The sequence below is a fragment of the Dasypus novemcinctus genome, chromosome 9, assembly GCF_030445035.2.
Source record: "Dasypus novemcinctus isolate mDasNov1 chromosome 9, mDasNov1.1.hap2, whole genome shotgun sequence".
Taxonomy (NCBI): Eukaryota; Metazoa; Chordata; class Mammalia; order Cingulata; family Dasypodidae; genus Dasypus; species Dasypus novemcinctus.
Window position 1 is genome coordinate 41,462,998 of NC_080681.1, and position 14,392 is coordinate 41,477,389.

The window sequence follows — 14,392 nt, forward strand, 5'->3', positions numbered from 1 at the left end:
GGTATAGTTCAAGTGATTTTGTGCCTCCCTTCCACATTAGAGGTCCCAGGTTCAATTCCCAGTATCTCCTAAAAAGAAGACAGACACAGCAGAGAGCAAGTGCAAACAGTGAAGGGGGCGTGGAATAAATATGTAAAATAAATATTAAAAAAAAACAAACATCAAATAAGATAAGGAATTTTCAACTGATTTATTCCAATAATGAGTCAACTGTGGAACCTGGATTGATAATTGAGAGGTAGTATCTGCTGGTATAGTCCTGATTCCTTAGAACCAGCAAACACTTCTACTGTGGACATGGGCATGGCCTGAAATCAGGTCCGACCCATCAGTATTTTCACCATATGTGATGTTTCCAAAGCACTTCCCCTCAAAAAGATTAGGGTGTTGGGAAGCAGATTTGGCTCAACTAATAGAGCATCCACTTACCACATGGGAGGTCCAGGGTTCAAACCCAGGGCCTCCTGACCCATGTGATGAGCTGGCCCACGCACAGTGCTGATGCACGCAAGGAATGCTGTGCTACGCAGGAGTGTCCCCCATGTAGGGGAGCCCCACGTGCAAGGAGTGCACCCCATAAGGAGAGCCAACCCATGCCAAAAAAAAGCGCAGCCTGCCCAGGAGTGGCACTGCACACACAGAGAGCTGAAGCAGCAAGATGATGCAACAAAAAGAAACACAGATACCCGGTGCCACTGACAAGAATTCAGGTGGACACAGAAGAACACACAGCAAATGGACACAGAAAGCAGACAACTGGGGGTAGGGAAGGGGAGAGAAATTAAAAAGAAAAAAAAAATTAGGGTGTTTAGACTAGATCTAAGTTTCTTGCAAATAAGTTTTGGGAGAGAACTGTGAAGATTACATTCCTCTAAGGTATAATGAATCCTCCTATCAACTTCTTTGTCCCACCAGTCTGATCACTCCATATTCTCTGTTTTCTAGTTTATGTGCATTTTTTTAAAAACCTTAAGTAATTTTCATGTGAAAATGTGTTCTCTCTAACTAGAGTACATGTAGGAATTTATTTCCTTTTGATCCCACTCACTGTATCTAATGAAAGTTTCACACTCAGACATGGGCATTTACATCTTGCTGAATGACTTACCAGGAAATCCACTTAATAGATTCTCTCTCTGTCTACCCTCCCTAAAAACTACCCTTGGGGAAAAATTAATTAATTCACCAAATCAAAGGTCTACTCTATGTCAGGTATAAACTACCTTCGGGAATACATTAGAAATTATAGGAATATGGAGATTGCCAAGAGATTGACAAGAAAGATCCCTGAGTTGCCAAGCATTATGACATCTCCTTTTTTTCTACTACCTGTTGAAATATACCTAGGCTAAAGGTGTTTCTACAGCTTCACTGAAGGTGTGAGCACAGAGTACCTACAGAGCAGTTGTTATTAAACTGTATTCTGCAGACCCCAAAGGGTCTGTCTATGAGATCAAAACTATTTTCATAATAACATTAGGATTATGGGGCCTTTTTCATTGAGTTGACATTTGCAGTGATGGTGGTTAAAACTGCAGGTACCTTAGAACAAATCAAATACCACACTTTACACTTAATTTACTAATAGTCATTGTATTCTTCACTGACACACACTCAGGAAACACACATGCCCATTTCACTTAAGAATATCCTAGATGAAGCAGTTAACATTATTACTTTTATTAAATCTCTTAACTTTGAATTATTTTCTTAGTGGTTTTTCTAATGATTACAATTAACAATTTATAACAATCTAATTCATATAAATACCAACTTAATTTCAATAGTATACCAAAAAATGCCAAATCCCTCCCTCTTTCTTTGATCTGTTATTTTCATACACATTACATGTTTATACATTGTATGCCTATCATAATAGATTTATGATTATTGCTTTATGCAGATAAACCAAGAGAAATATTTACAAATACACTTATACTTTCTTTTATATTTACAAATGGAGTTAGCTTTACTAGTGCTCTTTATTTCTTAATATAGATTCAAGCTATTGCCTAGAGTCCTTTCATTTCAGCCTGAGAACTCCCATTAGTACTTCTTGTAGGGCAGGTTTGCTAGTGTGAAAAATTCTCTCAGCTTTTGTTTACCTGGAAATGAAATGTCTCAATTTTTTTTGTTTGTTTGTTTGTTTGAGGTACTGGGGCCAAGAATTGAACCTGGGACCTCATAAGTGGGAAGCCAGTGCTCAATCACTGAGCCACATTGGCAACACTGAGTTGGTTATTTTGCTGTTTGCTTGTTGCTTGGTTTTTTGTTTGTTTGTTTTTAGGAGGCACCAGGAACCAAACCCAGGACCTCCTGTGTGGGAAGCAGGCACTTAGTCACTTCAGCCACACCCACTCCCTTTCCTTTGTTTTTGAAGGAGAGTTTTGCTGAATATAGAAATATTAATTGATGGACTTCTCTTTCAGCTTTTTAAATATGTAGCCTTCATGATTTCTGATTTTTAAAAATCAGCTTTTAATTTTATTCAGAATTCTTTGTACCTGATGAGTTGCTTCTCTCTTGCTGCTTTCAGGATTCTCTCTTATCTTTGGCTTTCAACAGTTTGATAATGATGTATCTAGGGATTTTCATTGAGCTTCTTGGATGTGTAGATGAATGTTTTTCATCAGATTTGGAAAGCTTTTGGTTATTATTTCCTCAAATATTCTTTATGTCCTTTTCCTCTCCCCTCCCATTCTATGACTCCCATTCATTATGCATCAGTGGGTATGCTTGATGGTTCCTCAGAGTCTCTGTTCATCTTTTCTTTTTTTTCTTTCTATTCCTCTAAATGGATAATCTCAATCGACCTATCTTCAAGTTTCCCTAATTTTTCCTTCCATCTACTGAAATCTGTTAAGCCACTTTAGTGAATTTTCATTTCAGTTATTGTACTTTTTGAAATAAAGACAATTTTGCAAGTAGTATCTTTCAGGGAACAACCAGACAGGTCAAATAATTACAGTTCAGGGAATGAGGCTTTCAAGGGCTTCAACCCCATCTGCTTCTTCCTGTGGCTGTCAAGCTGCTGGTTCTCACTGTGATTACAGTACTGTGGTTTTAAAAACTACCCAGAGCTGGAGAGAGGTGATATGGATACAGCAAGTTAAAGCCCCACAAAACTTGCCACTCTGAGATTCAGCTGTTTCTCTTAAATAAACACTCCTCTGATTGCTGCAAGAATTTTGTTAATTTTCAGAGTTCTGAAAAAAAGTTGATTGTGACAGTTTCTGCCAGTCTTCTCATTTATTTTATAGAGGAAAGAACTTTTGAGGGGAAAGAGACAGGGAGTGTCTTACCCCCTCCATTTTCACTCCTAAATCTCTAACCAGAGTGTACATCTTCTTACTATTCTGAGTGATGAAATGGAAGAATGCATAAAGCACTTCTTCTGCATGTTGAAGTACAAATGGTTTCCCCAAGTAACAGTTGGGCAATTGCTGGACTGGCAATCAACCAACTGCTTTTATCATGGGACACTGTTTTCACTTGACAGACTAACAGTGTTCTTCAGACTTGAGTATTTGGCAGATATTTTCTTGAAAATGAATGACAACAATCTGTCACTTCAAGGAAAACAATGATAAAATGTAATGCCTTTGATAAAATTCAAACTTTCAAGCAAAAATAAGATTGTGGGAAAACTTCTGTCTACCACTCAGTTTGACAGGTTCCCAGTGCTTGGATTTTTCTGATAGTGATAGATAGTAATGTTAACAAATGTAATTTTTTGGCATTATATAAAGAAATGTGTCAGTATTTGAGAGAACTACATAATTCTATGAAATAATATTTCCCATATGATCAGTGCTTGATGTTAACAAAATCATGCGTAGGTAAAAGAAAAGATCCTTTCAAAGTTTAAAATAAACTATTAGATTTTAATATAAAAAGCACAAGATGTTCATTGCTATAATTTTCAAATTCCACATTGCAACTAACCTTTAAGAAACTACCACTTGCCAAGTTTTAGTATAGTATCAAAGAAGAAACCCACAATTATCTGTAAAAGCTATTTAATACATCACTTTTTCCAACTATGTATTTCTGTGAGACCAAATTATCCTCATATATTTCAACTGAAGTAACATATCACAATATATTGAATACAAAACAAATATTAGAACCCGATTAGCTTCTATTAATCCAGACATTAAAGAGATTTGCAAAAGTATAAAACAATGCCACTCTTCCCATTAATTTTTTTTTGAAAATAGTTATTAGTTATTTTGCATAAAGTATATTTATATTGACATATAATGGGATTATTGTTATTTTAAAGGAACTAACAAATAGTTTTTAAATTTATATTTTAATTTTTGATATGGTAAATATCAAAATTTATCTTATATAAACAAAAGCTTTTTAGGTAAGTACAAAAGAGTTCAGGGTCTAAAAAGTCTGAGAACTGTTATACTAGGTTTTCTAAAATTAAAGCTTTTAATCCCAACTGAAAATTTCAAGGCAGCTATTGCTTTTTACTTAATTCATTTTCCCATGTTTAATGTTAATATCTTTATGTAGTTCATGCCCCAGATCTGCCCAGTCACACAAGCATGATGGTCAGAACTATTTAAATTGCAGAGCACATTTTAGGTAACCTTTTGTTTTTTCAATAGGCCATGTTCCCTTCTGCCTGATGACCTTTGTTGCAGGTTATCACCTTTACTTGGAAAGCTCTCCTACCCCTTCTCCTTCTTACTTGTTCTTAAATTCTCACCTCAGATGTCATTATCTCAGGGAAGCCTTCCTTGACCTATACCTTCCAACCTCTTATGTCCTCCAGACTAATTTCTCTCGTAGTGTCATGCACTTTTCTTGCATTGCATGTCACAATTTGTAATTACGTGTTTTTGAGATGATTTGATTAATGCCTATCTCCCCTCTAAACTTAAGCACTACTGTGGCAAGTTTATTTTTTGCCTACCAGTTACATCCTCAACATTTATCACAGTGTTTGTGTTTGTATATTTATATACAGAATGAAGCAGTGCTTTTCCAATATGAAAACCACATATTGAGGCAGAAATAGTGCATTTTACTGATTGTTCCATCATTTTAAATAGTTTTTCAAATTACTAACCATGAATTATGAGAGATCTGTTGTAAACAGTTTCTTTTGTATGGACCTCTAAGTAAAAAGATATCTTAGCAGCACAATCATCCTGAAAAAAATTAGATTGTTTGGTTAACTTACACAGATGCTATTTCCAGAACCAACTGCCAACTCATGCTTCTTAGTTTCCAAGCTTTTATACTTTTAAAATTTTACAAAAAGACTTTTAATAATGATTGTTCTGAGTCTTTCTCTAAAAATATCTTTTATTAAATGCAAGAGGAGATTAGATTCTTGCTGTATTATTTCTTTGGGGACTAATGGTACATTTTCCGACTAAAGAAGTTGTTTTTAAGACCACAGAAGTATCAGATTAAACTAATGTGTCATTACCTCAGGACAGTAGTATTTTATTCTGTTTTCCTTCCAAGAATGTAACTGTTAAAAATTATTATAGTTATTTATTCTTCACTCTACAATTTATTAACTGAGGGAATCATATTTCACTCTTCTTTCATTTGAGTAACTTCGTGTGTGTGTGTTTTCATACAGCAGAGACAAATAGTTTTTCATTTGAGGGCTGTAGGCTTTGGTCCTATTTTAATTAGGAGACCTTTGAAATTTGGATGAAGGCAGCATATTGTCCTTTCAGATAGCCAGGCAATATTTGCAAGATCTGCCTAACCAAAGAGTTGCAAACCTCCTTCAGGTAATAAGTCTAGTGTACCTTAACAACAGTGTTTTCAGAATTTACAGCTTTTATTTCATAGTATTCAGTATTGATTTTATTGCTGATCTCAAATGGTTTTGTTTTACACAGAAACAAATGGATATCAATGCTGCTATTCAAGCCTTGATTGAATCAAATACTGCCTTACAGATGGAGGTAATATATTTGGCTTTATTTACATTGGCACTCTAAATGTACAAATTAAACAGTGAAAATTTTGTGGAGACCAAAATGTGGCTTTATCTTGAAGACTGTATTTAAAACAGATTGAAAAGCTAAAACCATTTCAAGGACAATAAGCTATTTTAACACAATTAAACAGAAAAGTATGCATAGGATATTTTTAAGGAAAATATTTTTAATGTAATATTATTAAAGGATTTATTTGTCAGGAATATGGTACTACAGAAGAAAATAGTTAATTGAAGTTAACCACATTGCTTAGAATGGGAGCTATCTGTAACCACTACTCTTTTTCTTATTTAAACTCTACTTTTCAAAGTAGAATTTTTAAAAAATTATACAGTAGATATAATAATTCTTAAGTTTTATGTTAGTTTGAAAACTATGCCTATATTTAAATATAAATTGTTTTATATCCTTCTCTTAACTCTATACACAATTCTGCATGTTCTTCTGCCTTGATCCATGTTACTCAATAGGGTCACAGACTTGTGATGGCTGCTGTATGCTTTTTTGCTAATATGATTCTTATGATGACTTGGCAGAGCTACCAGAACACTGAAGTGACTTTACTCGACCACATTGCAGAGATATTCAAAACTCTGAACTACCTTAGCAATTTACTGCACAGCATCAAGAATCCTCTTGGCACACGAGATAACCCAGCACGAATCTGCAAAGATTTGCTTAACTGTGAACACAAAGTATCAGATGGTAAATTCGTTTCCTCAAATTATAATGTCTAATCCCATTTCATCATTTCAATGTGTTTGAGATTTACAATGGATTCATTCCAATTCCAATCGTTTTTATAAAACCCTGGCAGATAGCACTTTAAAGTCATCAAGAACAAAATACTCTTAGAGGGAGACACACTTCTGATGTCAGTCTTTTTTTCAAGGGTTCACATTACAAAGGTATTCTACACAGCCTTTTATTTCTTTTTGTTTTATTTATTTTAATATTCTTCTACACAGCCTTAATGAACCCCAACTTTTTCTACCCTACTCCTACCCATATTATTTACTTACTCTTAGTAGAACATAGGACATTCCTGTTAAAAATTAAAATAAGTGGAGCTAACTTTTGTGTTAACAGTGAGACAGGAGCACCTGTTAGAACTTGTGAATCTAGAACCAAGATTGGTAACATGAAAAAAGTCATCATAGATCTCCTCCACTACACTCCCTCTATAAGTACAGTTTCACAAAATGGATTTTAAATGCCCCGTTTTAGAATCAGTAACCATGAAGATGGAATGGCTTGTCATTCTTGTAAGTTTCTTATCCCCTGCACATATACTCCACATTCATTAATCAGAGGTACAAAAGTGAATTTAGAGTAGAACCATCACGGAAGGGTTTTAAGCCAAATGGAGTCGCCATCAATTGAGGGAAATCCTGTCTAGAATAATGTGTTATTTAATTTTAATATCTATTTGGTCTATCATCAGCTATACAATCAATATTAGTAGTTATCACTTTTTGTTAAAAGCACCAGTCTTACCATGATGACACACCTGCTGGTTTGAAAAACTATGCTATGTCATTCTGTAAGGTGAAGAGGGGTCTATATTTTCTATGCATACATATGTGTGTCTAAAAATATCTGCTTCCATTCTAGAAAACAATGAAAATATTAATTTCACTTATATTAATAAAATACTTAATTTCTATAGATATTTCCTGCCCTAGATTACTATAAAAACTAAAATAATATTTAGTTGTAGTAGCCTGTAATTCCAAGCTTGATTCTTTCCCATTTTTAAGCATAGAAAATGTGACTATGGAATTGAAAGGAACAAAGATGTTATGAGATATACAAATCAATATGAAATCTAGTTTAGTCTGCTTTACTTATACAGGAAATAGCTAAGTGGTGCAGATTGCAAGGTATCAGGAAGGTCTTCATACCTAAAAATATTTTCATCACTGGTCTACCTAGGCAACTGAAATTATGCTAGATGTTTATTTCATTGTTTAAGAAATTAAGTTTACTTTTTTAATTGTCCTTACAAAAATACACATACTATGCAATTGCACAGGTCATCCTTGTGAACTTAAAATTACCAGGAATTGAGTTGTAACAGATTTTCTATAAGTGATAACCAAGTAGCTTAAAATCTTCAAGGAATAAAAGTCTGTGATTGTAACAATTAGAGGTGATGGGTGTTAGAGGGTAATGACAATTAATTTCACCACGGAGTACTTTTAGGGAGAAAGTGGGAATAATGGTCTGGAGTTGGCAATGAGGAGCAAAAAAGATACCTTCCCCCCTTCGGCGACATTACTATGGAGGCTGTGGCAGAACTTGAAAAGGCTGCAAGGGAAGCAGTGCCCTCAGGGAAGAGCCAGTATGGAGTTAGAATACTTAGGCTCACAAAAGAGGTATGGTGATACAGGACCTTACATCTCAGCATACCTGAAAGAAATTATGAAGCCCCTACCAGTTCACCACTGTACAACATAAAGCCCAAATTCAAAGCATTCTACCCCATATAATAACAAAGGTTTGCTTGATGGGAAACCTTTTATAAAAAACGTATTTTTAGTTCTTGGAAGAGAAGAGACGATGAGTAATGATATGTGTTTACCCCATTAGATGAAGCCTTTATCAGATCCTTGAGAAAATCCAGCTGTACTTTCTAAAAGTTTTATAAAATGTTCAAAAATCTGAGGAAAGCAATTAAGGGACTAGGAGGGGAGGTACTCCTTCACCACCTCTCTTCCCTGTTTCAGAAGATGAGTGGTTCTCCAAGTATGGTCCCAGGACTAGAATCAGCAGTATTTTGTGAGAAAGGCAGATTCTCAGGTCCCACCCCAGCCCTAATGAATCAGCAACTGGGTTAGGGCCCAGCAATCTGTGTTTTAATAGATGATTCTGGTGCATGCTAAAGTTTGAGAACCACTGCAGTAAAGGAAGCTACCCTATACTCTGAGCTGCCAATTCAGCATTTTTAAGGATTAGTAAAATAGTAGTTGAGGACATTTTGGAAATCTAAAATTATGGACTAGAGGAAGCCTAGGATGAACTAGAGTAATCTTTGTTATAGGGTTAGGATGCACTGGACAAGGATCTTTACTTATTGTAGAAAATGATGTTTTAACAAAAATTGCCTCCTCATCTTCCTTTTTACAAGAAAGCAGTATTGCCTCATGCAATACAATGCAAATGTAACCCGTTGCATTACAATAAGATGTTCTTTCAATATTCTAAATCTGTTATTCTGGAAGTGGATGCTAGCTCAATGTTTTCCAGCCTGAGGATTTCCTGTCTGACTTTAGGCCCCATTTTATTCTCCTGGGAGCTCAGTGGAGGCAAAGATTGGCAGACTTTTACTAGCTATAGGAACTTCCTTTTTTTCCTCCTTTCTCAACTCGCACTAACAAATCTGAAAAAGAAAGCACAAAAATGATAACCACTTAATTTTATATTTTTCTTTCTGAAAACAAAAAATTCTTTAGTATTTCTATTCTTAATGTTAGTATTACCCATAAGATATTTTGTTTTTCCTTAGCGAGATTAAAGAAGTTGTTTTAATTTTTTAAAAATATTCATTCTAAATCTGTAATGATGTGGAACTGAAATACACACATATACTGTCTTCTATTAACTGTGTAACTTTAAGCTATTCACTTTAAGTTGCTGATTCACTTTAAATAAGCTCATCTTCTTATCTGTGGAATGCAGGGATTAACTACATTTTTCTGAGATCCCTTCCAACAGTAGATTCAATCATTTTATCATCTTTGATTAATATTATGAAATGCCCTTAAATTGATAAATTCCATTTGGAAAAAAACAGTAATTTCAGCATCAATTTTACCTAATGCTTTCAGTTTTTATTTATTCACTAAATATATTTATAATCTAAGTTTCCTAAATATGTAAGACTATGATTATCTAAAGCATTGTGGTAATTTTTAAGAATAGTTCAAATATATTTTAGAATGGTATCTAAACATTTAAACAACTTTGTGTTTTACTATAAATTAATAGGAAAATACTGGATTGATCCAAATCTCGGATGCTCTTCAGATGCCATCGAGGTTTTCTGCAATTTCAGTGCTGGTGGCCAGACATGTTTACCTCCTGTTTCTGTGACAAAAGTATGTATTGAATTTTACAATATATGTCGATACTTGCACTATATCAATTACCAATGATTTTTTAAATTCTGTCACTTTAATTTTAAATTTTATGAATAAAAACAAGGTATTATTCTCTATCATAGAAAAGAAGGAAAACCTTTTGTTTTTCAAAAATATCCAAGTCCAAATTTAAGAGAAAAAAACTAATTCCAGTAAATCTTGACATTTTGACAATGTATTGTTATGATTGGCTTAGCTTGGCCCACTCTACTGCTTATGTTTTATACATTTCTTAAAAAGATGCAACATTTCATTTTTTGTGCATATACATAAATTAGAAAATCCCTAAACAGCTGTAGTGTTTATAATCAGTTATCTAAAGTTTTAGTGAAAATGACATCATCATCATTAAAAAAAAAACTTGTCACAAAGCTTGTTATTTTCGGTGATAGGGCACAAAATAATCTTCCTTAGACATCCATTGAACTCTGTTTCAAACTTATTTCCAGTATTATTCTATGAACGTGGTGTTTTAAATGAATGCAAGTTAGTTTGATTTTATAACAAATTCTACCTTATAACATGTTGTCAATGAAACTATATTTCTTTCTTTTTCTTATTGATTAAACCAGCTTGGTATTACCGGGAATTTATCTCCTACTGACAAATAAATGATATATATGCTTATTGTGTGTTTTGTCAGCAAAAAAGCAGACTTGTTATTCCCTTTAGCTGCTTATTTTTGGACTGCATCTCCTAAAACATCCCCCTTCATTAAACCACGGTGTTCCACTAGTTCACCTTAATAGGAATTCACCATTATTACCCCAAAAACAAAGAAGGGAAGGATTCTTCCACTCCTAGGGAATCCACGTACCTCTAATGAAGAGCAGCATGATAGTCTGACTCCAGAAATATTCTCATTCCCCTGAAAGTTTTTCAAGGGTTTTTATTTTTCTTATCAAAAGAAGGGGGAGGGGTGTGCAAAAGCAATAGGAGCAGTGTAAGGGAAATTGCACTCGAGTTCTTTCCATGATTGAATCAGTTCTCCCATTTTTTCTGTTCATAAACTCAATCTGAGGAAGGTTGGAGAGGTAGTAGAAAGAACAGAAAACTTGGAATCAGGGACCTGGGTTCTAGGCTTTCCTCTACTATCAAATTGATACTATGAGCCACCAGAGGGCCTACTCTGACAGGCATTATGCTAGGTAACTTCTACTTGGCTCCTCTAATCCTCATAACGGCTCTGTCAGGTCAGTGAAATACCTCATAAGTATTTCACATGTTTCTGATCTTTGCACGTAAAATGAAGGAATTGAACTACTTAAATTTCATGTCCTTTATGATTATCCCTCCTTGTTTTCCTATCCTTATGCCCTTTTGCCTTTCCTCTGTTTCCCTGTGGCTTTCTTTTTTTTGTTGCTGTAATTTGTTAGATTTTATTTCCTTCTTAGTTATCTCATAACTGATATTCTTCTAGTTTTAAGTTTGGAGATTAATATAAATTTCTCAGTATGAACCATTTCTATGCACTTATGTTATGACCATACCCCTGGTTGAATAATGCTAAAATGATAATAATAATAATAATAATAATAAAAGTCGAAAGCTGTAGTAAAGTGTACTTCCCTATTTTATCCTGGAAAATGTATAATCAGACCTCCTAGCTCCATTTTAGCCTTTATACTCGACTTTATTAGTTAATACTTATTCATTCATTCAGTTATACAATGTAATGATGATTCACTGTACGACTGGAACTATATTAGGGACTGGCAACACAAAGAATAAGATTTTGTCCCTGTCCTTCGAGGCTTCTCATAGTTCAAATTGCTCAACCAAGTTATTATTACAAGTTGTAACTTAACTTAGGAAATCAATGCAAAAGTTTTCAAATAAAGGCACAGCAGAATTTCAGACTTTAATGAAAAAAAATTATTAAAGCATTAACCAACAACAAATTATTACTGCATTTTAGGTAACATTGTGAGGATTATCTTGGTTTTTAATTATAGTGGTATGCTGGAGCCAGCTCACTACTGGCTCAGGAGAGCCGGAATTATTCACATCTCTTCCCAACTCCATGTTCAGTGACATCACCTTGGTAGCCTGAAATCAGCCATGGTGGAAGAATATACACCACAGAAATCAGAAAATGCCATAAATCAGGGATTTTTCCCCAGACAGCCAAAGGCTAAACATTTACCAACACACCACAGAATGGCTCTTAAATTCCCAGAAAAGTAACTTTTACTCAGGGCTGCCTTTCAAGGGCTTTCCTCAAATTTCCCCAAACTGTAAGTTGCTCAATTTCCACATCTTATAACCTGCATATTGTTTCTATGACATTAGTTGGAGTTTGCAATTGAGAAAGTCCAGATGAACTTCCTTCATTTACTGAGCTCAGAAGCCACTCATATCATCACCATTCACTGTCTAAACACTCCAGTGTGGACAAATAGACAGACAAGTGGCCCAGGATTGCCTATTGGTTTCAAGGCATGGAATGGACGGGTTTTTGAAGAAAATGCTCTACTTGAACCTAAAGTGCTCTCAGATGACTGCAAGGTAAGGGGAAGGTGCTTTTAGAACACATGACTAAATTAAAATTGATGTAACTATAAAGAATAATTAGAGTTATTATTCTTTGCAAATGGCATATACAGAAGGGTAGTAAGTTTTAATGAGTCTGACTTAATATGACTCTACATTTTTTAGACTCAATCCTTTGCTTATATCTTGTATATTTTTGTAACAGCAATTTGTCATCCATGGATTTTTACACAGAAAACAGGTGTTAATACATATTATATTGTCTCTCAAATGAAGTAATTATACCTGGATAGATAAATAGAACATATAAATTTCTTTCATGTTTTTCACTGCTGTAAGTAATTCTATATCTCATTACTGCATAGAAGACAAATTATAGCAGCAGATCAAATTTATTTCATTTTATCAGTCTCTATGCCTAATACCAAATATAATTTACAGATTGACAGGTCCTAGTAATCAGTATTTGAATTGTAGCCTACTTTTCCTATTAAAATTAAATATTGAATGTTACCAAAAAATCTGTAATTTAAAATACTATGTTATAGAGCAGATATCAGCAAATCCAGCCCACATACATTTTTGTAAATACATTTTTATTGGCACACACCCATTTGTTTACTAATTGCCTGTGGCTGTTTTCATGCTACAGTGGCAGAGTTGAATAGATGCAACAGAGACTATATGGCCCACAAAACCTAAAATATACACTATACTATCTGGCTCTTTATAGCAAAAGTTTGCTGACCCCTGTTATAAAGAATAGAATTGTCCATTAATCAACATCATTAATTACTTGAAGTACCGTGGTTTTCTTCTGTTCACTATGAAACCCATGATTTAGCATCCCCCCCCCCACACACACACACACACATACAACCTCAACGAACTCCAGTTTTTCTTAGCATTTCTTTTCTAGGCAAGTAGTTCCTCCAGGAAAAATCAGTAGTGCTTGGGCATTTGAAAAATCATAGGCAAACAGTAAGAAATATATAGCTTTATTATCTGTATTATAAAAGATCAATATCACCTATAAATTCATAACTTACAGTCTTGCTCAGAAACTTGCCGTGACTTACAGTCCAAACTTAGTTATAATCCAAATTTATCAATTCTTTATTCAAGACCTAAAACTGTTAGGCCCCAACTGACCTTTCTAACCCAGTCTCAATGGCTGTGTACTCTACACTATGACCAAACTGATAAATTTATTAAAATAATATCAACAACTACCACTATTACTGTTTATTAAGGAGTTATTATATGGCAGGTACCATACATTACATAAATTATTTTATTTAATGATAACAGCTTTGTGAAGAGGGTATTTTTAGTCCCATTTTATAGGTGAAAAAGTAAAGGCACAAAGAGGTTTAGTTAACTAACTTGCCCAAGGTCCTGTACCTACTTAGTGAAGGAGCAAGAAATAAACCCCAATTATCTGTTAAAGCACATGCCACGCTATAGTGCTAGGGACTTTTAATTGAAATCGCATTTAATCCTCACAATCCTGTATGATATTTTATTATTTCCATTTTATATGTGAAGAATGGTACCTGAATTCCCCTTCAAATCTGCCCAGGCCAAAGTTTGTGCTTTTAATCCCCATTAAGACTAGACTGATTTTTCACAACCACCTTCTGCTTTCCCAACTTTTTTTAACTTTGTGAAATTGCCTTCTCTGAAATGCCTTCCTCTACCTCCCTAACCAAGTGAATCTTTCAGGCATATTATAAGGCCCATCTTAAATTCTGAATTCTCCATGAAGCTTTCCCT

The 14,392-nt window shown here is 34.4% G+C and overlaps 1 protein-coding gene and 1 long non-coding RNA gene across 2 annotated transcripts in view; one reads left to right on the forward strand and one right to left on the reverse strand.

Annotated features, from left to right (window-relative positions):
* COL24A1 (collagen type XXIV alpha 1 chain) overlaps positions 1 to 14,392 on the forward strand; it is a 365,386-nt gene that overhangs the window by 348,352 nt on the left and 2,642 nt on the right. Inside the window, exons 56-59 of the mRNA XM_058303231.2 lie at positions 5,880 to 5,945; positions 6,518 to 6,686; positions 9,972 to 10,081; positions 12,416 to 12,631. Coding sequence (XP_058159214.1) covers positions 5,880 to 5,945; positions 6,518 to 6,686; positions 9,972 to 10,081; positions 12,416 to 12,631 — 561 coding nt within the window. The remainder of the gene's footprint in view (positions 1 to 5,879; positions 5,946 to 6,517; positions 6,687 to 9,971; positions 10,082 to 12,415; positions 12,632 to 14,392) is intronic.
* The window catches only part of LOC131279725 (uncharacterized), a 53,329-nt gene that overhangs the window by 12,957 nt on the left and 25,980 nt on the right, over positions 1 to 14,392 (reverse strand). The gene's annotated exons all lie outside the window — the stretch shown is intronic.